Below are 26781 nucleotides of genomic sequence, written 5' to 3'. Positions count from 1 at the left end.
AACACACCAGTTTTTAGTTGTTGTTTCAAACGTCAGTTAAAAACTCAACTACCTGCTCCCATTAATGCAAACCTACAAACATGATATTTGTGCAAACATTTTAATAACGCTCCAGGAATTCCAAAGGCCGTGTTACAGAGGGGCAAAAAATAGTCAACAGCCTGATAGCAGCAGATAAATAAGAGAGCGATGAAAGATAAAAGTTGAAGCCCTTTAAATTTAACATGACATCCTGCCAAAAAGTACATTTTGACCCTTATCAATCAAAAAGCAATGAAATGAAACAAATTAAAAACTAACTATAAAACCTTATTCCAGTAGTAAAATTGACTCAGGAAATCTGCAGGATATCCACAACTTCTGAGAGAGAGAAAAAGTAACGAGTCTTAAATGATGAATCTTGAGTTCCCTGGTGATGACGAAGAGGAGAGGAGGGAAGACAGACTTGATATTTTCTCTGCAGCAGCTCAAGCAGGTTGAGGGATTGGGACTTAACTTGTTCCAGCCTGGTTAATTGAATTGAAATCAATCACAATCTTAGCTCTCCTGGGTGTGAATTGCCTGCAACGAAAGAGCAAAATGACAACAGAATGGTGATTCGTGAGACGCACAGTGGAGACCAGGGGTCTCCGAAACCAAAGCTTCCCTCGATGTGACGCATCAAGCAGTGTCAGAGCAGTTACATCGTCAGGATTGTGGAAGAGGAGACTCTTCCAAACACTGCTTTCTCGAGCCACGTGCAAAAAAAATACTTAAAATAAATAAATAGATAGATAGGTAATTAAATAATCAGCTTAGATCATTTCATTTAATTTCAATTAAAGCACTGACATGTCACATTTTCAATTCACGTAAATACAGCCAAGGCCACATTTAGTTTCATGGGTGAGCTCGTGAAAACAAGAATTGTAACCTTGGAAAATGCAGGTGTCACTGTGGAAGGACAAATCTGTGTATTCAGATAGATAAATGGCCTCATTCTTGGGGGATCTGACTAATAATATTTTCTTTTACATATTTATTTTAAAAATACTGCAGCACCAAAATAAAAAAGATGATTCCTGTTGGTATTATTACTAACGTACCTGTACTCAATTCCAGCCAGGTTAAGCAGTCTTCTTGAGGCAGTCATCTCTGGTGTGTCATGGTACTTATCCGACAAGTAAACCACCTCCTTTAGACCTTGATGGACGGAAACAGACTTGCTTGAGAGAATGAATAAAATGTATGATCATTTCTTTCACCCAAAGGTGGTTACGTTCTATGTTCAAATGATAGTGATATTATGTGATATTATAGTATGATAGATAGCAGTGGTCTGACACAATTACTTAAAAACAAAAAAGAAAAGTGACATGAGGAAAAGGTCAGGACTGCAAGAGAGAGAACTGCTTCTATGAGCCAGTTGCTGTCAAACATCCTGTAGACCAGTTGCTCGCCAAGGCAGCATTGGTAAATTACAGAGCAGCAATTGCTGAAGAACGGATTGATTTGTCTGTTTCAGCATTTTCAAAAAAATAAATGTTCGAAAATATCCATAAATCAATTCAGCACACAGCAAGTACTATCAAGCTCAAACAATAAACTCAGACAAAATAAGGTGACTTGACTTGGACTGGCCATAACCTATGACTTGACTTGGTTTGGCTTGACTTGCTCCAGAAAAAAACTTGAGCCCTGAGACTAGCACGTGTGTCTCGATCCAGTGTCTGCTAAATTACCTGTTTCTCTTCCTTTTCTTTCATTGAGAATCAACGTGAGAATCACGAAGCAACTGAATGGTTGAGCAGTATTGACAATCGAACTGGAATTATTAAAATCTTAAACATGTATGGTGTAGGAGTACAACAGTGTCACTTTCACAGGTGAGATGATTTAAGCAACTAACGGTTACACAGAAATCTAAAAAAGGTGCTAACAAAGATAATTGTGATTAGTTGACTCATTAAAAAGATAATGAATATATTAGTCTACAACAAAAATAATTGCTAGTTGCTAGCCCAAGTCGTCAATTAGTTGTCAATTCTCTAGTTAGCTCTTTGGGGCAGGCAGTCTTTGGCGTCGTGGGTCAGGCTCGGAACACTCATCCAGAAGGTGTGTGGTCAAGTTAGAGGTACATATGGTTAAAAAAAAAAAACAGAAAAACTCCAAGTCGCGTTTTTTGGCTTGTTCGTCTCGATGGTGAGTGTGTGGCAGGACATCGAGCACTTGTGGCAAGAGTGAAAGTCTGCAGCATGCATCAGCAGATACTGTATCTATTGTACATCGAATGAGAAGATCCATACAATCTCCTCACTCTGGCACATCATCACCATTTCCTAATGGTTCACGATCTAATGTCATCATACGGCACACCTTGTTATATTGCTCTCTAATTTTTCTTGTTGTAATATTTTTGTGTTTACAATTTTGTCCAGCACATTGAAGTCATGAACACACTCACCAGCCTGGATGATAAGTTTGGCACACTCGTTGCAGGGGAACAGTGCCACATACATGGTGCAGCCCTTCACATCAGCGCTGTTCTTGTTCATGATTGCATTGAGTTCTGCATGGCACACTGTGGAGAAAGCAAACCATTGTTTGTTTGGTCCCCTCCGCACATTTTTGGGGTTTGTCACTTGATAGTAAATTTATGTACCACCCTACACACTTCACTGACTTCTCTGCCACTGCTATCACCTTGTCTGTTTCTTCAGTTTCTGTTGTCAGCAGGCGACCACTGCCTCCCTTTGTCTCAGTTGAAAATTTCAAGTTCAATGGAATGTTTCATTCTCTGCACCTGGTTTCATGTCACAATTTTCACTTGGTGGAGTAGAGTGCTCCTATTCACTCAATCCAGCGAAAACTGCCACATGGCACGGCGGTACTTGGTGCATTTAAAGAGACCAATAAACTTGTTTGAGGAAGCAATAGCTCACGTATAAGTAATTTCATCAACATATATTTATTATTTGGCAGTTTACTCACTGAACAACTGAGTCACAGTAACTACTAGTGTCAGTGTCACTGCATAAACTTGGGCACCCCAATGGGAAAAAAACAATATTTAGTAGGGATGGGCAATATGGACAAAAAAAAAGTTTTAATTTCTGCGATAACAATAATTACCAGGATAAATACATTATTATTATAATTTCACCCTCTATTCCATGTGTTGGACATAGAACAGTTTCTCTTGGAACTGTTTCATGATGAAATTTGTGGACTTATCTCCAACGTCACTATTTGTTAATGTTATAATAGTTAACTAAGCGTAGAATGAGAAATTCAATGTTTCAGTCTGTCAGACACGAGCCTTTCATTTAAGGGTTAATTTGAGCCATCTGTCTGCTGTATCTCACATCGCTTAACAATTTACTTTAACTATGGACCCATCTGGACACATTTCCGAAATACTATTGAAGAAATATTAGAAATAATGTGAATAAATTATCATTTAGTCATATTCTATTATAAAAATCATTATACAAACTGTCAGTCCTTTTCACAATTCTTTCTCCAAAAATGGTTGTTTTCCATTGCCTTACTGAAGATTTCACTAGTACTTTGACAAAAATCAAAAAGAATTTGTTGATGGTCCCTAACTGATGCTGGGTAGTAGCATTAGCTCTGCGTATGAGAACGTGTTTGCAATCAGTGAACTCTCTTCCGGGACGCGCAGGAGGACACCGCTGACAATACCGGAGTGGATGTCCGTCCAACTATTTTCACCAAGGTGTTTCGCGAGGCGCCAGCATGTGTTGATATAAACCAAGGCAGACACCCGCATCAGGAAACCGACTGGGACCACTCCATCTAATAAAATAAACACGGATCCAGAGACTCAAGAGTCGACCAGTGTCATTATCAAAGGTTCCCTGTATTAAAAATAAGTTTAAAACTACGATCGTGAACCAAAGTCCACCATCGTCACAGTCGTCACAGTCTCGACTTGTTCATTTATTCAGGTCCAAGTGCTGCGAGTGTGCCGCGTATTTAGCGAATTTATCATGAGATGCAAAATTGTCATTGTGGAGGCAACAGAAAATAATCGAGAAGCACTGACATTAGTGTGAGATTTGGGACATGAGTAACTCATTAGGCTGTGTCTTGCTATACGATACATATCCCTATCTAGGAGTGGTGACACGAAACATTGTGACATATTGCCATAATGTAAGTTCAGCAATATATTTTAATAAGAACCATGGGGCAAGGGGGGAACTCAGGTAATGGTGGACCATATTATGTGCACGAAAACAACTTTATACTTATGACATCAGTCCACTTAGATTTCCTGTTGAATTTTGCACGGATTAACACGTCGCAAATGCAGCAGCATATCCAAGTATTTATGTGTTAATATTGATCTAGCCAGCTTAAAATGCCAAGACAGTATCACACAGTCACACGGTAAAGTAGCAGCAAAAAGTCTGATCCAATAGTGCGCAATCAAGTATAACAATATCTGAGAGTATCAATATATTCTTAGACCCCTATACAGTGTTGTATCCATAGTGGAGACTCGTAGAGTGCCTATGTGGAGAATGACATTAACAGTGACACTGCTATACAGCACAGTGCCAGGTACATTATCAGTTAGATATCAGTTAGGAAGATGAACAAAGACCTTGGTCAAAACCCATGACAAACCTAGTTGTGTAACAAGGGATGCACCGATCTGATCCTGGTATCGGGTATCAACCCCGATACTGCCACTTAAGGTAGTATTGGGCATGGGTGAAAAATTGCCGATCCGGAGCCAATCATGGCAGTCCTCGCGGACTTGAATGAACGAATGAACGAATGGATGTCCGCAGCAACTGCGTGCGCGTGTGTGTGCAATCGATTATGAAAAAGATATTCAATATCTTTCTTCTGATCCTGGTATCGACCCGATCCAGCCCCACAAAGTAGGATCGGGTCAGCACAAGCTCAGTGGAGTGGAGTGACGCCACGAAATTTAATACCACCGACTTAATACTGGAGTCAAGCCCGCACCAAAACGAAACTCCGCAATTCCACAATGCGCGTGTAATGCGAGTATTACGGTAATGCCAAAACAAAGCTGATGCGAAAGTAAAAGGCAAGGAAATATTACTTATTGTTTTTGAGAATCCAACTAATTGGTCCCGTGAAAGACACCCAGGAAGTTAGAACTCAATTTCATGTCTCATTTCAAAGTAAAAGCCTTTTGAAAATCCTGCTAATTTAATATGGATGTGTACATATTTATAATGATATTTTGGAGAATTCCTTAGGTTGACCAATATTCCACTGGTCTAGACTGGAACTAGAGCATTTCTGGAAGCCACCCAGGACGTTTGAAGTCAATCCCATGTGTCATTTCAAAATGAAGGCCTTTTGAAAATGATGCATTTTGGATGTGGGTGTGTGTCCATAGATATTGATATTGTGAAAAATCCCTTAGGTTGACCACTATTCCACTGGTCGAGACTTGAACTTGAGCATCTCTCGAAGCCACCCAGGAAGTTTGAGGAAATCAATGCATTTCAGTGAGCATTCACTGTTCAGCTACTTATTTTTGTTCAATGCAGGGAAATCTTAACTTTTTCCCAAATTGTCAATTTTATTTTTTGTGATGACATACAGAGCTTGAGATTCTCAGGGTTGTTTGCACTATGGTTCCTCATTTATTTATTTTGAAGCGTTTTCAAGGGTTGTTTGTTTTAACCAAAATTCTGGTAAATGTTTGAAAAATTAACTGTTTAAATAAATACCAACGTTGGATTTCTATGCATTGTCATTTTTGCCTTTAACTCGAAGCATGACCAGTCCCATTATAAGGCACAAGGTTAATATTTGGTATCAGATCGGTATTGGTTGATTCTCAAAGCCCAAGTATCGGTATTGTAGCGGGACCATAAAAGTGGGATCGCTGCATCCCTATGTATAACAATATAAATTCAAACATACAGTTGTTTCCACTGTGGTTTGAGAGCCCCGATATCAAGCGTGACTGTAAAAAGAAAGAGAATCTTACCATAAGGGTATTTCGTGTCCAGCCTGTCACTGGCTCTTCGTGCCCATGGCAGTTCATCATCATCACAGCCATTAGGCATGCCATTGTAGCCAATGCCCACTATCTTATTGTCTTGGTTCACAATACATGCTCCAACCTAGAGGAAAAAGTGACATACAAACTTATGAAGTTTAGCATTGCAGGGGCAGAAGAGACTCCCCCCACCTCCATTCCATGTAATCATTTCAACAACATTTTATAAATACACATTTTTTTTTGTACATTGCTAACACCATTTTTTTTCACCTTTCCTTTCTCTCAGCCTTCTCTAAATAATATTATCATGTTCTAATATAAAACAATATTTTCTTTTTCCATTTAATTGTCAAACCTTTCATAATTTAGTCTATTATTCTTCCCACTGCTACCGGTTTTAATTCTTCCCCGATTCTTCTCACCTCATCAACCATCCATAAAACCCAGTGTAAATTCATACACGATATCTCACTTTCGTGATTCTGGCTTTCTATAGTTAAATATCAGGACATCATAAAGCTATTATTAAATATGGGTGGAGGCAAAATTTGATTTGGTGAATGGCATTAATACTTTTAAAACTTTGTTGCACCTTCTAAAATTCCCTCTCTTTAATATCATAAAACATCCAGTTTTTTCACAACCTGTTACTTTTCTTAAGTTGTCTTTTAAAATGACTTTCCACATTCGATGTTTTTGGATTTTCAATGTGTTTTGTCATTTTATTTTCCTTAAAATCCTCACAATCATGATCTAAGGTTTATTTTGTAATTCCAAAACTTTTCTGTCCTACATAAAGTCTCTTATTATCTATCTGTCAGAGTTGAAGATGGTTTTCATTGGAAGTGACTGGGAAGGAGAAGTCTCAAAATGAGTATATCACAGGGACAGTTCAGACACACAGACAAGTTTGGATTAAGGGTTGTCACGATACCAAAAGTTTAGTGGTAGATAAAAAAAACAGAAAATGTTTTGATACCTCTGATTCCATGACTTAGAAAAAAAAAAAACTCATTTCAATTTAAACACAAAACGTTTGTAAACAATAAAAGCAAAAATCTATTACTACTATTTTACATTTAAAGAGCAACTTTCAAGTATAATATCAAACAGCTCTCTGTCAACTGTTCTTGGTTCAGGCATCACAGGATTAATTTCTGTTCCAGATCAGACAGCAAGACTCATTGCCGTTTCTCAGATGCTAAATCCACAGAGCTTTTTGAACTCTAAATGAGGGTTACTCAAGTTCCCTTGTCATTTGTGCAACACCGTAAACCGATCAAGAAGTCTTTGATTTGACTTCTTTAAAAAGTGAACTGCTCTAATTTAGCAACAAACAACTGACTTAACAACTTGCTTTGTAAAAAAACAAGCTGAAAACATCTCTTTGTACAACAATAACAGTTTATTAACACAAGTAATAGCTAACACAGATGAACTCACTCAGCTGTTGCCACAGCAACACTTTCAGATGCAGGGGTCTCCTGGGCATTTATTTTACTAAACTGACCATGACTCATAAAGAAGGAAAAAAAAAACAGATAAACATACAGTCGGATCAGCTATGTATCTGTTATGTACGTGAACCACGTGTATTTTGATCCCTGTTAAGCTATTTTGCTCACATTCGGCAAGAGCAGTGTGCCGTGCAGCGAACTGAACCCATCCCAGCGCAGCTTGCTGCAAGGCACTAGGGAGCGTCCCCCCTGACAACCAGACGCTCTGCTAGATAAAAGCCTGCTATTGATACTAATTGACCATTGACCACCAAAAAAATCGAGTGCTCATAGACCAGGGGTGTCTAACTGAATCACAACAGGGCCACAGTTGGTGCGGGGTTTTGTTCCAACCCTGCAGGCACATATAGGTTAGGCAATCAGGTGTCATTAGACACAAACAGCACCAGGACTGGTTTGATACCCGTGTCATCGACACCAGAGAAAGAGAAAGAGAGGGATGGAGGGAGAGAGAGAGGAAAGAGAGAAACGCACCTGTGAGCTTGGGTCTTTGCTCCTTTGTGCCGAAAGAAACGCCACTGCCATAAAGTATTCAGGCCACTGAAGATAATCTTCTCGTTTTTTGGTGGTGAAACTAAAGAGAGACAGTAATTAATATCATCAAACATAAATGTAACAAGTCTGGAACAATGGCCAGTCATGTTCTGTGAGGTGACACTGTGCAAGGAGCTTACAAGAGCTAAAAGGCGATCTAAACAGGCTGGAAAAGGTGTTAAATTAAACTCCAACAACAAAGCCACCAATGAATAATAGGTGAAACACATGCCATATGTATAATTTAGGGAATGACAAAGTGAAACGGGGAACTAATGTAAATCGCGTTGATTGTGGATCTGACGACAGTCCAACTGTTAGGAGTAGACTCATATCGGCATTGAAGCCAGTTTGGCGGCTCATTTGATGAAGAGCCGCATGAAACTGGGTAAAGAGCCGCATGCGGCTCCAGGCCTGCTCTAGACCGACCAGGTAAATCCAAACTAGTAGCGAAGGTGAACTAGGAACATCAGGAGGACAAAACTGTCAGAGGGGTTTTCAACTCACACCTCCAGGAAGCTTTCTCCTGCATCCCTGTGGAGGTTGGGGACATGGAGCACGAGTGGTCAGTGTTCAAAGCCGCCATGGCTAAAGCTTCAGTGGTGATCTGCAGCATGAAGATCATCGGTGCCTCAAGGGGCGGTAACCCAAGGACATCTTGGTTGGACACCAGACGTCAGGGAAACCAGCCAACTGAAGAAGGAGTCTTATCGAGACCTTGTGTGTAGGGGCACTCCTGAAGCAGTGGCATGGTACCGGTTTGCCCGAAGGGCTGCTGCTTCAACTGTTGCTAAGGCTAAACAGTGGGTGTGGGAGGAGTTTGGAGATTCCATGGAGGAAGACTTTTGGACAGCACCAAGGCGCTTCTGGAGAACGGTCTCGCATCTCAGAAGGGGGAGACAGCAAAATATCCAAGCTGTTTATAGTAAGGATGGAACGCTGTTGACTTCAAATGAGAATGGAATTATTACATGTACGTTTTATTATTATTTTGACGAGGGGAGCGAGGCACCTGTTGTCGCTGAAAGCGCGGCCAGGTGTGCCTGGCGGCAGACAAGCAAGGGTGGATGCACTGGCCCATGAACCACAATGAGACAAATGAACACTGCAATAGCGGGAGGGAAAATGTGGAACTCTAACAAAGGAAATCTGCACAACATGAAGGTTCTCATTGGAAATGGATCTGACTCAGATGTTGCTAGATTACTCAGGGGCCCTTAAAGATTAAAAGTAACTGAAGGTTAGAAACACAAAAATGACTATAACAAATAAAATAAATAAAATCACACACGCAAGTTTGTTTTCCTATCTTCTTCTACCGTCATTGACATACATTGATAATGCTTTCCCCAGCCTCTCCCCCTAAATGGCTAAACTTAACCTTTACTCTTAACCAAACTAAAACCCAATTATAATAACCTAGGTATATATGTGGTTTTAACCCTCGGAATGAGACTTGACGAAGTGAGGACCAACCAAAATGTCCTCACTTTGCAAAAATGTCCTCACTCTGTGGGTTAAAATGCATACAGTGGGGACTTCCGGTGACGCCATGTTGGAATAAGTCGATTGAAAGTTGTGCTCTGACTCAACAAACAAACAAACTCCCAACAAATAGCGAAATAAGAAGAAACTCATACTGGAACGATGGCATCCTCAGTGAGAGGTAAGAAAGGTGACAATGTAAAGGAAAAGCAACCATATACTACAGAGGGCGAAGCTCATGTCAACACGACGGATCTAAAAAGACTAGCAGAGTTAACTAGTCTCTGTAAAGAAAATGCCGAAGGACACAGCCAAACCAAACAAACACTGACCAAATTGGAAGCGACCTTACAAGAGCTAAAAGGCAATCTAAACAGGTTGTAAAAAAGAGCCATGGAGACGGACTGACGAGTCAGCGAGTTGGAGGACACGGAAAAAATAGATGAAGGGCTTTAAGGTACCTGTTGCGGAGAGAAGCGGACCTGACCGCACAATGTGAGGACTTCCAGAACAGGTCGAGACGCAACAACTTACGCATATATCAGGTACCCGAAGGGTAAGGAACTGATCACATCAACGATCCAAAACTTGAAAGGAATTCATATACAAATAGAAAGAGCCCACAGATCGCTGACGTCCAAACCGAGGGGACCGGACGCAACTCCAAGATCTATCATCGTTAAGTTCCTGGACTGCTCTGTTAAAGGCGTAATAATCAAACAAGCATGGAGCCAAACAAGAATCCTCTTTCAAAACAACATAATATATATGGATCATGATTATTCACCAGAAATACAGGAGAAGCAAGAGGAAGTGTGGAACGTCATCAGACAGCTGAAAGAGAAAAATATCTCTGCTCGGTGCATCTTCCCTGCTTAGCTGAAAATGAAAACAGACACCGGAGAAAAAAAGTTTCCTGACACTTGTGGATGCCCTACCAACCCTTCGTGAACTCAACATTCGGGTTCGAGTGGATGAAAGGGAACGGATGAAGAGAGAACTGCCTGGTGGAAGAAGGAGTGGGGCCGGACCCCGGAGGGGAAATGACCCAGCGGCATTGGCAAGCGCGGACATGAAGGCGTGGTTTTACAGAGACATTGAAATGTGAACTGATGTGAGTTTCATTATTTTTGTTGAATGCTCATATGCGAATACATAACAATTGGGAGGATATTTGAGTTACTTAAGAGTTACATGTTGGTCAGATCACTTACAATAAGCAGTGAGAGCAATACTCGCACGACTAGCAGTGAAGCTCCTGCACACAGGACTGCGGCTGTGGCTGCGGCTACACACTAAGTGTGATTCCCACATCTGCCCTTGTTTCATCGGGCAACTGGTTTGTGAGAGTTTATTATCAAACGGTGAACCCTTACAGCCAGTCGGGTTTCTTGAAATGTTATATGTACATAGTTTAGCTGTTTGTTTTTCCCATGGGATGTGTTTGTAACCACAACTGTTAAACTGGCTCCTTGTAGATCATCATTACCGGTTATTATACAACCTAGGAAATAAAGTTAATGGTTGAATTAAAATTTGTGAGTTATAATGCAAAGGGATTAAACAGTCCCATCAAACGGAAGAAAATTCTGAATCAGCTTAAATGCATGCAGTGCTCTGTTGCAATGATTCAGGAAACACACATGAATAAAACAGAACATTTTAAATTATATATACAAGAAATTAAGGATAATAAAAAAGAAGAACACAAAATATCGTTATTTGCAGATGATGTATTGCTATTTGTAGAGAACCCAAGTGCATCAATCCCAGCAATACTCCAGAATTTAAAGGAATACAGTGTGGTCTCAGGTTATAAGGTTAACACAAATAAATCAGAGGCCATGATGATAACTGGAAAATGGCCATCTCATTTGAATGAGATGGTGGATTTCAGAAGGACAAATATAGGTTCTGGGTTTGGCAGAAGAAGAGACTACAATTAGATTAAAAATCTTAATGTACAACAAAGATAAAGGTGGTCTTGGTTTACCCAATCTTAGATTATATTATTGGGCAGCACAGCTAAACAGGTAATATGGGTGAATAGAGATCTAGAGACAAGGTGGTTGTCTATTGAAGAAAATTCACTACCAAATTATGAACTACGTATTCTACCATTTTTGAGCAAATGATGTCAAAAGAAAATAAAAATACAGAATCAATGGGTGAAACACACAGTGAAAATATGGAACCTAATTCTAAAACAAATAAGGGGAACAACGTCAATGTCACGAGCCATGTCCATATCAGGAAATAGTGAATTTATACCATCCATGCAAGACCAGGCATTGAAAAAGAATGGACACGGCGAAATCTAAAAATCATTGACCAGTTATTTAATGGAAATGTATTGAAATCATTTCAACACTTCAAAATAAGTACACTCTCCCTCAGGCGGACTTTGACAAATATCTACAGATTAAGCATTACATCACAAAACACAAAGATTGGGAAAGCATAAGAAAAGAACCACCTAATTTTGAGAAATACATTATTAACATAATAGAAAATCAATCAGTTTCAATCAGAAAATTGTATCAAACTTATATAAAGGACTAATAATGGATACCACTGATAACATATCTATCTACATATCAAACAACAGTGGGAACTCGAGCTTAATATTATAATCAATGATGAAACATGGGAATATGTGTGCTCAGGGTGTCACAGGGGGATTGGTAGCCAGTTATGGAAGGAGTTCGACTGGAAGACAAAGTTACGGTTCTTTAAATCACCACTTGCCACCACGGGTTAAAATCAAGAAAAATTGGAGAAATTGTGATATGCCTGGAGACCACACTCATATTTTCTGGGAATGTCCAGTGGTGAAACCATTTTGGGTAGACATTAAAACTGAAATGGTGAAAATTATAGATCAAGATATTCCTATGAACGCATCATTAGTTATATTGGAAGTAATACCTCAAAACTTGTTCAGAAAAAAATCAAAGATATCTATTACATATTTTTTAATGACAGCAAAAAAGTTAATCACTTTAAACTGGAAGAAACCCGGACCACCATCTATTAAAAATTGGAAAAAGAAATTGAGAGATGTATACTGTGTGGAAAAATTAACAGCATACCTGTACTTCAAAGAGCCCTTGACTTCACTGTTATTTCGTTTGCATTGGTTAATGGGGTGATTTAATGAATGTGAATGTGTGGACATTTGTCACAAGGTTCAATGTTCTGTGTCTCAGGGGAATCTGTTTTGTATTTATTTTTATTTGTATTTTTGTTCTCTTTATATAGCTATTTCTATATACGGTATACATTTTTTATTAGGCAATTAAAATGTATAATTGATTGGTATGTGTAATGGTCAAATGTCAATGTAATTTCCTGTCAAATACTACGAATGGCAATAAAGTTTAAAAAAAAAAGCATACAGTGTCTCACAACGATAGAAGTACAAGAACACACACACATGCTCGCGTGCACACACGTTCTTCTGTCTTCCTATCTTGTCATTGACATACATTAACATAATGCTTTCCCAAACCTCTCACCCTAAACCTAACCATCTAAAAGAAATGGCTTAACTTAACCTTTACGCTTAACCAAACTAAAACCCAATTATAATAACCAAGCTATTTTGTAGTTTTAACACTCAAACTGAGGCTTGACAAAGTGAGGGACTGGCCAAAATGTCCTCACTTTGCAAAAATGCCCTCACTCCGTTGGTTAAAAACTCAAAGAACTCATAGGTTTTCACTCACACACACTCACACACCTGACTGTAACACTGAACTGATTAACAGAAAGAAAGAAACGAAAAAGGACCTGACAGTAACACACGACTCAAGATAAGGACACAAGTTCACACACAACCACATTTCTTCTTCCAGCCTCAGTCTGTTTAATGTAACAAGAAATAACTGACTGAATTGTAAGTCATATAACAATATGCATGTTCTTTGAGTAAAGCTGTTGTTGGTCCGGAAATGTGAGATTTTTCTAACGACTGTTTGAAATGCAAATGTAGTTGGACTGCAAACTAGTCTCACACAGATGTAAAATCGTGATCACATCGGAATCATGATCTTTCAAAAAAAAAAAAAACGTGATGATGATACTTTTGCCATCATCGCCCACCCTGACTTGGAGGATATACGTTGATCTGTAACTGATTTTTTTTCCTAACATTGAGCTCATCAGAATATCTGGTACGGTGACCTTCAAACGATATTGTAGACGCACATAGATGCGAAATGAAGGCCCACATATGCATAGATGACCACGGAAGATGTACATCTCGAAAGCGCACGGCGGTAGGCGTTTCTGGTCAGTCTGACCGCGACCTGTGAGCTAAGGTAAAACACTCACCCCGAGAGCTGCAGAATCGAACATTCGTCGGGTAACTAATATCAAATGTCCATTGAGCAATCGTAGAAACATGACATTATCACTGTATTAGTTTACACGAGTCACTGTCACGATGCTCATACATACAAGCACGGTGGAGGCAACCAGGAGACACAGACTAAAAATTCTCGCTTGGTTTCACGACTCGATTCCTACCTCTTATCAGCATCTGCCATCCTGAATCCCACTCGCTGTTGTGGTGTTGTATTTGGAAACTCAATTCACTGAACTGGGAAGAATTTGGCGCCAATAACAGAAGTCATAATCGCACGTCACAAGTTGCGAAGATTCGTTGGATCAATTTTCCCCGGCGTAAAGCCTGACAGGCTACGACATCAATTTCTAGTTAATACAGGAAGGATGAAACAAGCCGTTCTGCCCATAATAATCAAGTTACATGATTAGAATGCAACCTTTCAAGACATTGTTTGATTATATGTTTTTGTTTGTCTCAAATTTGAGGAAAACAACAATGACAGCTAGATAACTGATTTAAATGTTTGAAATACTTTTAAAAAAGGGAGCTACAATAAAAACAAGGTAATTCTAGTGTTTTATTTATTGATAAAAGTCATACCAACTACTAACTCTACCAACTGTCTGATTTTCAGAACGTTTAAAACTGCCAACTAGCTTCTGATTATTATGCTAAAATACAATAACGTACTACGGGGTAAAATATGGGTAAATTAACCAACATAAAGCTGTAAATGCGTGTAAAAATAAAATATGAGTGACTTTGGTTGTTCTATGTTTCAAGTGTTCGTGTGTGTAACGCAGCAACACGCTCATGCGCAGATTACAATGTCCGGACCAAGATGGCGTCGCTGTAAGCACGGCCCTCCAAACATCAACGGAGAGTTCCTGTGTTTGCGTGCCTTTAAAAACGAGAATGAATCAAACTATCCTCACACCTCAGCATACTTTGAATAAAGACTTATGGACTTCAGTGGGTCCAGCAACGCGCAAGACATTAACTAGACTGGTGAAAAGAAAATGAAGGAATGAAGCCGCCTATGCTACCGGTTAAGCGTATACATGTATGTGGGCGTGAGTACCCTGTAGAGCACAGTTTTCCCAGATTATTTACTGACAGGTGTCGCCACCAGATACATGTCTAACATCGCCACCTCATGTGCCATCTCGGTCACTGCTCTCCGGTTTAGTGCTTAAACGAGCCTATTCTATTGGCAGTAGAAATCACGTGCTCTTTACGTAATAGGACACGTCACGGTATTGCTTGGTGGGAAGTCGTCTGACGACAGGAGGGTGAAAAACATGACAATGCGCATAAGACTTCAATAATATGACATTAATCGGTCTACCTTGGTATTAGTTTGCTCACAGGTGACATGATGATTGTTTTCTACGGCTGTCGATAGCGATCGTCGTGTGCCGTCCAGGTTTTCTGAGGATTTATAAAACTCAGGTAAGTTACTCGATTATACAACCTCGTTAACTTAGTACAATATAACACAGTGGTGCTTTAAATACTGAGCAAAACCCATATATGTCATTCGTAGTAATTCACCAAGCAAAAACTAGGTGTATTAATCGACGGTTGTTTGGCTCAAATGCGAGATTACAGGTCCATCTACCTTGCTGAAAAATGTCAACATCGACGTGACAATAAACAATTCCATTGAAAAAATCTATACTCTCCGAGTAGTAACGATTTAAACCACTAGGACATGATGTTTGACGTGCATAAAAGCCCTGGTCAGAGCATGTTTACGATCAAAAGTGCAGAAATTTCATGGTTACCTCTTGAAAGATATCGTCTATCTATCGTCTAATATCGTCTATTTATTTATTTTTTAACGTGTAAGTTATGGTGAGTAGGATTACCATTGTAATTCCTTGTAATTTATTGCTTCTTTAACCACCACTTATTAAAACTTTCATGTTTCAAAAACGCCTAAGAGTATTTAAGTGTCAGCACCACACCTCAGGAACTATGCATAAATATGCTGTATGAAAAAAAACAAAAGTCATGGTCTACAAACTTGGTTCCGTTGAATTACTAACCTAGTTCTAAGTGAATCCAGTTTAGAGTGGTTTCAAGTTGGCCTGCAACTGCCGACTATTCTGATAGTTGACTACTCACCTATTACCTGACCCACTAGTTGTCAAATGACGTGTAACATTCTGACACGTCTGATTGCTGTGTTAAATATTTGAAATTTAATTGCATAAAACCTGGATGTTCACGCTCAAATCAAGCTGTTGATTTTCAGTGTGTGCGTGATTTAATGTCGAAATTAAAAATGAACCACAACGCAGAAAGTTTTGAGGTTAAATTTGTGTGAGTGAGTGACAGCACTCTGCAGTGTCAGTAAGCAGCCATGCTCCACTCTGGACAAAGGAAGACACAGTTGTTGGATTTAATGTACATTCTATAATAGTGGTTCAACCAAGTGTGGAACTTAGCTCAACCCTCGGCTGCATCTGTGACATTATTACTGTGTTCCTAGAGGTCTATGATTTTGAATAGCTGCTTTGTTAGTCCATGCTATCAGGATAGGAACATACAGGATTTACAGCCCAGACATTGAAGGATTATTCCTATTGGAAAGTGATGCTTTTTTAAGAAATCAGGTAACATCTCTACTGAAATATTTTGGCATCGTCCAATTATTATGGATCTTGGACCATGATAAAAGTAGAGCATTGTTGGGTTGTTGATGGTTGGTGTGTGTACATATAATTAAAGAAATGTGTATCCGTATTGTGGTTCTCTTTCCTTTTCCGCCCCCAAGACCACTTGACCAAGAAGACAAATAGAAACTGGCAAACACACTCTAAATTAAAACAATCAAAACAATTTGAAAGACAAAAAGTCAAAAAGAAATAAAAATTAAAACTATTGAAAAATCCCTAACTATTATCATCTCAAGGCCAGATTTATTTTGTTACATTTAATTTAGTTTTGTTTCATTTTATTTTATAAACTGTCCTGTCCTGTCCAGTGACTGTCCTGTCACTGCCAAGTATAATAACTTTGGTATTAGGTTTAATAGCTCTCTCTAGTGGATATAATTAATCACTACTATAATTATTACAACTACTACTATTAATGATAATTACAAAAACGAACAAAAAACACATTTTTTTTACATGTAGGAACTCATGGGAACGTTGTCTTGATTAGGTTAACCAGTGTGATATTTGATCGATGTTAGGGAAGTAATGTTCCTGATTATTTAGTTATTCTTTTTTGCACTTTTGATGCACATGGTTCTCCTATAATTACCTTTTTTTCAAACAGATGGGTCAAGCTCTGTGGAGATTGCCTCCCAGACAGCAGCAGCACCTTCAAGAAGAGCTGGTAGACTGTTTGGCTGAGAGTGGACAACCAAAGCAAGGTTTGCCTTGTATAATTTGTATCATTTGAATTATAGGATTACATGCCTTGGGTGACCAGCTCCTGTACTGTACCTACTAGCTGACATTTGGCCATTCTGCTAGAGACAGTGAACAAAAAGAAAGCAGATGCCGGTTGTTAGATGACATAGATTGTCTCATCGCAATATCAAGAATTTTTAAGAGGAAAATTTCAGTCCAGAATGTATTCAGGCTTGGTGCCCTAAGGAACCCTCTATTGTCTTTCATTTGTCATGAAGTGGACTGATGTCAGCATATATTCAACATGTATGTGCACATGTGGGATCTATGTACTATACACATTAGCTGGATCAAACTGTGGCGTGCATAAAAAGATGTTTTGCTCATCCAACATTTTCCTTTCTTTCACAGTTTGAGCCGAGATTTGAGATAGGAGTGTCCTGATTGGAAGTATTTAGAGAAGTGTGTTCTGGGATGATAAGATGTTTTGCTGAGCGTTTCTGAGGAAAAAACAATGTTATCTTTGATAATGTCTTATAAATAGACAATACCCTTCTCATACCCTTCTCATGTCGCTGCCATGTTATGGCAAAGCTGAGCCCAACACTACTGGAAGTTATATGTTGTTTTATGTTTGATCTCTATAACTCTGTATATAAGTCCTTATATTTCCTTCTCCCCTTTTAGATAGATTTTTATTGTCTATCTTAAAGGTCAGATTAGGTAAATCAATGTCATTGTCATTAAAAAGGAACAGCTTGCTTAATTGTTCAGTAAATTTATAGCCAGAGTTCACCAAGTGTACTAAATAAGGACAAAGCTGGAGGAGGATAAGTAATGGGTCAGAGATATACAGTATAATCACAGGTTGTCAGCATACGGCAACACAGGTTCTATACCAATGTTGAAGACCATAGGGCTCAGAGAGCATCCCTTAGGGGTTCCTATGCCAAGCACAAGCTGTGTGGATTGCTGCGGTAGTGCAAATGCAGGCTGTCTGTCGCAAACACAATGGTTTAATCATCAATATAAAATCATGTTCAAAACAGAATCGTTCTCAAGATGCAAATAACTGCACCCCACGTGGGCAGAGGCCTTTTCAGCGTCTAAAGAGACGACATCTTCTGGGGCCGCTCCAGGGCTTCAGTATAAAATATTCAACAACCTTCTGATGTTGAAGTAAGAGTTCTTGCCTCTACTGAACCCAGTCTGATCAGTAGATATTATAGGAAGACCATTTTCTAGTGGACTTTAGCTAGTACTTGAGCATCTATGTAGGACTGCAATAACAAACCAATATAATCGATAAAAATCAATCATTAAAAGTGCTGGCAACAAATTTTGTTACCATTTTGTTGTATTGTGCAATTATAATGCTGAAAAGTCGGGTTCTGCGGTGTGCGCAGTGTGGAGGCTGAGGAAAAAAATGCTGCAGATATATATATATATTCAGTGTCTCTCCCTTGAGACTTTTCTATGTCCGTGAAATATTTGCATACTGGCCACTTGTAGCAGCACTGCATTTTCCCCTGCGTGTGCTGCAGGATGCAAACTTGATCGATTGGCGCAACCCTAGTCAGGATTTTTTTTTTAGATAAATGACTCTACTTTTAGGCATGTCCATGTGGGAACACGGACACTGGTACACTGGTTGATTCATATCAGTTATTGTGTTATTTTGTTTCAGGGTGCGATGGATGCTCTCGCAGAAGAACTCATCAGCACTGTTATAGCACTGATGTCTACCATTTGCTGAAAACACGTGGTGCAGGTAAAGAAAAAGGCACACAGGTTTTTATATATATATATATATATATATATATATATATATATATATATATATATATATATATATATATGTATATACTCTATGTGGAGACATTATTCTCATTTTATTGTGAAAGAGCAGTGTAAACATTATGTCATGATATCTATCGTGACATAAACAAGACTCACAAAGCCTTCTCGGGGGACTTGGTTTTCATATCAGAGGTTTATGATCTAAAATAACCACCCCAGTGAATGCGTTACATACAGAATGAAAACAACAATAAACACAAATTTTAAAATATAATGAGGTATTTTAACCAATGTGATATGTGAAAGAAAAGGTAAAAAGCAATGAACTGAGAGCTAGCATGTCACACACACGGGTCATACTGGCGAAATTGCGGCAGGGGAGTGGGTTAGGGGGTATCCTCAAATTTATCTCCAAAGACTATTCACGCAGCACGCAGTGGAAGCAGCTGTCTACCGCCTCTGCGTTTATGAAAGTTCCTACTCCAGATGTTCGCAAAAGTTTCAGAATCAGGTGGCTAACAAATGCTGCATCCAACACAAAACTGCAGCTGATTTGAAAGCAACGCTTGGGAAAGGCTTGTCATCTAACTCGGTGAAATTAATGATTATTTCTTTGTGCAATTTGATTAGCTTCCCAAATGACAAGCTACTGTTTATCATCAAGCTTAGACCGGCAGGTGTTGCTAAGCGTTAGCTGTGCTAACAGCCTGCTGCTGAGGAATCAGCGTTCACACTTTCATGAGTCCCTAAACTCTCTGTGCTCTGTCAGGTGCTGGTGTTTTATTTGGTGTATTCAATTTGTGGTGTTGAAGCCTTTAAACTTGATTCCCTGCAGAGTATTTTTCTATGCATGTGCTACAAACTTTACTGACGGAGGTGACAACCGCGTTTTATCTCTGCATTACTAGAATATTTTCCCAAAATCAATAAAGATCACTTAAGTGTTTGATACTGGTTAAATAAATTTAACAACACTAACTTCTGTCTCTCTGCCTGTGATAACACACACGTCAGAGTGTCAGAGATTACTTCTTGATGGACTGTGTTGTTCACTAGTAACAATGTGAACCAATGAACTAGCTAAACTAACTTAAATGAATTTAATTATATCTCTTAGTGCAAAGCGCACTCTGGTTCTGATGTAGTTCGCTAGGATTTCACATTTCAAGCATGTTTAGTCTTTTTTTTGTGAAATCTTTTAGAGTAGAAGTCACTCCTTCCATTTAAAAATTGATGCATTGTTTAGAAGACCGCATTGACGCATAAACGGTAGCCAATACTTGTGTCCCTCACTCCATGGAAACAGGTGGTCTCTTACTGACAGAGGCACAGCTGTGTGCAGCAACCTCTTCACCATGTTTATATTTCTTTAAAATGAGGGGGTTTGGGCTCTATGGCAGTCTCGCTATGCCTTCCAAAGTAGCTTCCCTCCGTGCAGTTTTCCCTGAACCCGCAATTCAGACGTCTCTTACCTTAACTAAGTATGGAGCACATGCACTTAAGTCAATGAGAAACCAACACTGTTGTTTCTTACACTAATAATAATTAGGGGTGGGATTCAATTTGTGTGATTAATTAATCTCAATTAATTGCAGTTTAATGGTATAAGAATACTTGAGACGAAAAGCCACATTTCTCAATTTGAATGAATTTGGTATATTACTGAATCAAATGATGGACCCATACATACATTTAAACAACAAAATATTGTTTATTTTGCATCAGTTTGACAATAGCACAATAAATCAGGATGGTGGCTTTATTCAAGTTTTTATATCATGTTATTTAAACTAAAGCTCTTTCAATGTCAAGAAAATATTTGTATAAGAATTTCAATTTTATAAGAATTTCAAATACATTCAGTGTAGTGGAAATGCCTCATGCTTGTGTGGGTTACTCAGAGTCCAAAAGCATACTGAGTTTGTGCATGTGAGCAGTTATCTGGCTATGAAACAGATAAACATATAGCAGGCAAATTCTGGGATATGCTGGTCTGATAAATGAATTAATCTGATAATTATTAATTGCCCCATGAATCATTGTAGATATGCAATATTGTTGTCAATATTCTTCTGTGGCTTTTGGCTCTATTTATCTTAAATTATTTTTCCCTCCATTTATTTCTGCAACATTGTTATGTGTTGGGCCTCTAGAGTTTCGCTACTGGATGACTGCTCTGACAGTTGTGATCGGATTACTAAAAAATAAAATACATTTTAATGAGTTCATGAAACTTCACATGAAGAATTCTATTCCATTTTCTATCTCACGCAAAGCATTTTTATATACAGAAGTAGAAATCCCTCTCATAGACAATTAAGCACCATGTTTTTGATTTTTTCTTTTCCCGGAAGCACCCCTGTGCATGCAGTCCATTGTCTACCAGGATGTCAAAACCACTGAAATAAAACAATTAATAATAACCCACAGTGGTACAAATAAAGGATATCTAGTCCAATCAAAGGCATTTTAGTGGAGTGTCACTAACTGTATTGTGTCTGCTATTGTTGTTCATGTTGTTAAATTGGTTATGCTGTTAAATTATTATTATCACCAACAGAATAAACAATATTTCTCATTCTGTTTATTACAGGTAAAGAACAACATGGCTTCATAGATCTGCAGATGCTTCCTCCAGAGTTGGGCATCACAATCCTGTCATACCTGAATGCAACTGACCTGTGCCTCGCAGGCTGTGTATGGCAGGACCTCGGAAATGATGAATATCTTTGGCAGGGGTCAGAATCTGTCATTCATGGTGGTGGTGGTGGTTTGGCAAATAATTCTCTAACATCTGTGTCTTATTGTGCCAGTCTTTGTAAGTCTACATGGGGTCACTGCTCCATCTACATGAGGCGACTACCCGTTGGTTTCTCATTTAGAAAACTGTATCTACAACTAGATGAAGGAAGTTTGACATTTAACGCCAACCCACAGGAGGTAAGATGGCTTACCTTCTTCCACAAACTGATTTTGTATAACATACTTTTTTTCTCCAGGGTATCAGTTATTTCATGACAAAAGGGATACTTGTCGACCATCCGGGCGAGGTGGCCAAGTTTATTTTTTACACCAGACGTCTCAATTGGAAGATGCTCAGGATTTACCTGGATGAGAGGTCATATGTACGCACTCACACACTTGGCTATACTTAATACATTAATTGTATGGCTCTCTTTAGACGGGACGTTCTGGACGAGTTGGTGAAGCTGCATAACTTCAGCAACCAGTTTCTACCGAATGCACTTCGGGATTTCTTCAGACACATCCATGCACCAGAAGAGCGTGGAGAGTATCTGGAGACACTAATCACGAAATTCAGCCACAGGTTTATCACCTGCAACCCTGATCTTGTCCGAGAACTTGGTCTCAGCCCTGGTATAAACATATGCAGATACACATTTCATATGCAGATATACATTTCATGAAAGAATGCGCCTTCTTTGTTGCAATAACATGTCAATTATAGAACGTACCTTGGGCACATTGTGTGAGTGTGGGAGTATCAAAACATTCATCACAACTGTCTCCTCATGTCATGAGGGGGCTGAGGTGGCCTGGGGGTGGCTAAGGAGGCACAGGTTAATCAAACTTGGGTGATTGTCGCACTCCTGGAAATGGTGTCCTTCCGTTTCATCCACAGCCAATTGCCACTTCTCACTGCTACAAAGCACCAACATTCTGCAGACCTGTTCCTGACTTAAATCCACTTCCCAATCCCTGGCTGCGTTTAGTGGGCACTCTTGAATTGTTGTTTGTTGTCTCTCACCCTCTCGAACAAAGACTGTAGATTCGGTTTTTAGTGGCATGACATCAGTGGTTATTGCATTCTTGTGTCGCTGCCAGGCATTTCAGTACTTGGGTGTGGCATCAGGGGAGTAAGTGTGTTGGAGGTGACGGGATGTTGCAAGTGGCTCTGATTGTTAAGCTCTGCATATTTGACTCCATGTTCCACAGCTCACTCCGGGTTGTTTTACTACACATCATCCCACTTCATCAAATGCACTGTATTGTAGTGCAGGTCTTTTGTTTCCTTCTGAACTAAATATGTCTGGTGCCAGATGACATTTGTGCATTCTAGGCATCCTGAGAAGCCCCATATCCATGCCTTCTGCACTGTGGTGTCAGTGGTGTTGTTTAACAGGTGGTAGTTTTGGGGCCATATACAGAAGAAAAAGTTACTTTCTGCATTCAGCGTGTTGATTTTCGGAATTGTTTGCCTTCTTTGCTATGAGGCTCTCACCTGCCCATCATTATGCCTTGGGTATGATACTTTTTCCCAAGTCATTCTCATCAGATTCCATAGATACTTCACTATTGGACACTGAGGATGTTCCTATTCCTCTCCTTTCATCATCGTCTCCACTTCCCTCCATGTTGAGGCTTAAATGTCCAACTGGTGTTCAGGCGGATTAATGGTATATGCCTCTAGTTGCTGGAGTAGGTGTTTATGAGATGATCATTTATTTCTTTCAGTGGTCCCAGATCTTTCTTTGACAAAGAGGTCTTTGGTGAACTTGTGTTTCTGTAGAAGATAGTACTGACTCTTTCTTTTCGCTTTTCATTGCTGTCTTAGGCTCTCAGCTCTTCTTTCCAGGCACTGTTTGAGGTTTCCCTCTAACACCTAAATTCTTTTCTTATCCTCTTCTGAGGCCTTCTCCCAGTGCATCATCTTTCTTTCACAAGTATTTCTATACTATCTATCAAGTCTACTGGACTTGACATGGCTTCATGTTTTCTTCAGGGATGTGTGGTTGTTTTTCATCCAGGATATCTCATTCCTGTTGTAAATAATTTTATCTTATCAAATTTTCTTTCTTTGCCCCCTTTTCAACCTTTTAAGAGATGGTTGTGGTCTGTATCAATGTTTTGCCACTTCTTTTTCTGGCAGAATGTGGGCCATCGGAATAGAGGTTTTCAGCCATCTATTTCCCTCTTAGCTGTTGCCTGTAACTGGTTGGGGTCTGGGCTCATTGGCCGAGCTGTGTCTGGCTGGACTTCTGATGACTTTTTGATGGCTGTGGTGAGTTTCCTGCCACTGGGCTTCATTCGACTGATTTGCCCTGTCTCTGTGGAAATATTGGTCAACGTATAGTCACTTGCAATGCTCATTTAGGTAGCTCTTCCTGCCTTAATAGATCTTAGGACTCTTCTCCATTCTTATCTTTTGTCATCCTCAAGTGCAACATTGCAATTTGGTTCCAGCTGGTGTTTCTGCTGCGTCACTAGCTAGGCTAGTAATCTGTGTGCATTAATATGTTTATTGTATCAGATTTTGTGTTATCATACAAGCAGAAAACAAATTTCCCTCAAAAATTGTATGTTAAATAGCAATGGCAATATTTGTCCAAATAAACTGCATTATTATTATTATTATATATTATTATTATTTTCCTAAAATTGCTGACTGTTTGCAAGGATGCGTAGATACACAGTATGACATTAACAATGTGCTAGAGAAGATTGAACTAAACATTCATCTATATTGGATCACACACCAGAATTCAACAACAGTGCCGGATTTATCACCAAGTACGAGCGCTGTTAGTAGTTTCCACAATTGACAGTAAAGGAAGTGAACTTGCCAAGGCCAGAGCAGATGTTTGTTTATTTGTTTGTTATTTCCAAAGACTCCATGTCCTGGATGGTGGGGTGGTGGTTAGCACTAGGTTCCAACCACCACATCCTGACATGGGCTGTAGGTCATAAATTTCACTTGTCTTACCTGGGATTTCTTAAAATTATCTGTGCAGTCATATGTTCTCATCATTTCAGCTTCTTCATGTAGACTCACAACCTTGTATTCATGGCTGTAATGATATCTTATCTGATTGTCTTTCTCACTCATTGTCATGCATACTTTTGCCAAATAGGTGTACAGAATAATTATACTTGGGGAATGCCTCTGCTTCAGGGGCAGTAAGGTGTGGCTTACCCTCTTACCCTCGGCTCTGCTTGTTGACTATTACACTAGTTTGTCGATCTGAAGGCTGTCTTCACACATGACCCAAACTGGTCAATCATGCTTCCAGGAGATCTGATGCAATGCTTTTCTTGGGCCCATAACCTGCCAATCTTTGCAGTGGTGTCCTCACTCTTGTGTCAATCATGTATGTCTCTGTAGCAAATAGAAACGCGTACTTATGTTGAGAGTGTAAGTGAAACAGACTGAATGTGATCGGATCCAAATAACAAATCTTAATAAATAGAAAGCCGCTTTCCACTCTCATGCACCGAGCTAAGTCCCCAACACACCTGTGCACACACACACACACACACACACACACACACACACACACACACACACACACACACACACACACACACACACACACACAATATTGTTGCAACCCTACTATTCATATGTCATATTTAAAGGTTGTAAGCCTTTTTAATTGTGAACTTTTCTGTCTCTGCAGATGCTGTGTATGTACTGTGCTACAGTCTCATTCTGCTGTCCATTGATCTGTCCAGCCCTCATGTAAAAAATAAAATGTCCAAGAGGGAGTTTATAAGGAACACTCGTAGAGCAGCCCACAATATCTCAGACGATTTTGTTGGCCACCTGTATGACAACATCTACCTGATTGGACATGTGGCTGCATAAATCCATGTACTATCTTTCCACGGTCACTTCACATGCTTACAAAGAAGAAGAAGAAAAACATTTGAGAGATTTTTTTATTTCTTGCTGAATTGCGGCAGATTTTGTCTAAACTTGAATGTATGAAGACAAGCACTGACACTGCACTGACAAAACCTGTCTTGCGTTGTACTAGCTAAAAATGTAGAAGTGATCTGCAGGGGGCGCAATTTCCCTTCACTCTAGAAGTGATCAACTGGAATTGCTTTACGTCTTTTCCCCTTTCAGAATGGACATTTTCTGCTCTATTGGATTCAATGCAATATGTGTGTAAGTTGATCTAGAAATGACAGATGAGCCTGTTTCATTTTGCACTTAAAAAAATACATGTACACGTATGGCACGACTGTTTAGAGCTACTTTCTAATTAAATTAATGTTTCTAATTTAAATCATTGTGTTTTGAAGATGACCTTGTCTGCTTTCTGTAATGTCAGATTAAACCAATTATGTCACAAAAGCTTGATTTTTGACTTGACCAAGCGTGTTTGTGTGGTCCATGTATTTTCTGGGGCGAGAAGAAGACATCCTTCGAACTCTACTCACGATATGAACTACTGGCTGATGGCCCGGAGGAAAGTGAGCTCTGTGTTTGCTCAGGAAGTGTATGTTTGATCAAGAGAGCAAAAGAGTCTAACCTCTCCAGACACAACTTGACCTTTGACTTGACTAGATGTGTGTATGCGTGCATGGTTCGGAGGCGAAGTGGTCATGTTTTATGTAGGAAGAGAAAAGGGCCGTCATAACATAGATCAAGACAATTATTTTGAATTGGAAGCATGACTGAGGACTGAGTTTTACCCATTACATTGGCCATTGGTGTTTTGCCCATGAGTTTTTTTTGTTTTCCCGGTTACAGTTGGCTTCTTCTTTAAGCTGAAAGAAAGTAATTCCTCAGAATTCTGTTAAAGTGATGACCAACACAGCGTCTCGCGTGACGATGATGTCACAGTTTATTTTATTGACCTTAGACCGTGGGGCTTGAGTAGTTTCAGTCCTTCAAGCCTCACTTGAGCTTGATGGAAATGATGAATGGCCATCTGAGCTGCTGAGTGTCTGCACTTTCTCAGCCCAGAGGATCAT

General features: G+C 39.4%; 2 protein-coding genes across 3 annotated transcripts; one reads left to right on the top strand and one right to left on the bottom strand.

The window, feature by feature from the left end:
* Positions 1 to 118: 118 nt before the first annotated feature.
* On the bottom strand, positions 119 to 14174 carry LOC128754047 (deoxycytidylate deaminase-like). 2 transcript variants are annotated; one of them, XM_053856365.1, is made up of 6 exons: positions 14068 to 14174; positions 7993 to 8092; positions 5987 to 6122; positions 2444 to 2560; positions 1086 to 1182; positions 119 to 561 (listed from the first exon to the last, which is right to left on the bottom strand). In XM_053856365.1, the coding sequence occupies exons 1-6, from the start codon at positions 14085 to 14087 to the stop codon at positions 492 to 494; spliced, it is 540 nt and encodes a 179-aa protein (XP_053712340.1). In that variant the 5' UTR covers positions 14088 to 14174; the 3' UTR covers positions 119 to 491. The 2 variants fall into 2 exon arrangements, with proteins under 2 accessions (XP_053712340.1, XP_053712341.1); XM_053856366.1 differs by lacking the exon at positions 14068 to 14174 and adding an exon at positions 13873 to 13954.
* A 964-nt stretch (positions 14175 to 15138) lies between these two features.
* LOC128754959 (F-box only protein 8-like) lies at positions 15139 to 26148 on the top strand. The gene is made up of 8 exons (XM_053857984.1): positions 15139 to 15340; positions 17180 to 17276; positions 18944 to 19027; positions 21650 to 21794; positions 21870 to 21996; positions 22056 to 22174; positions 22238 to 22434; positions 25476 to 26148. Exons 2-8 carry the CDS (start codon positions 17180 to 17182, stop codon positions 25661 to 25663), a joined length of 957 nt encoding a protein of 318 aa, XP_053713959.1. The 5' UTR covers positions 15139 to 15340; the 3' UTR covers positions 25664 to 26148.
* Positions 26149 to 26781: the final 633 nt, after the last annotated feature.

The sequence above is a fragment of the Synchiropus splendidus genome, chromosome 2 (assembly GCF_027744825.2).
Source record: "Synchiropus splendidus isolate RoL2022-P1 chromosome 2, RoL_Sspl_1.0, whole genome shotgun sequence".
Classification (NCBI taxonomy): domain Eukaryota; kingdom Metazoa; phylum Chordata; class Actinopteri; order Syngnathiformes; family Callionymidae; genus Synchiropus; species Synchiropus splendidus.
Note: the sequence above shows the minus strand (reverse complement) of the source record. Positions and strands in the feature narration are given on the sequence as shown.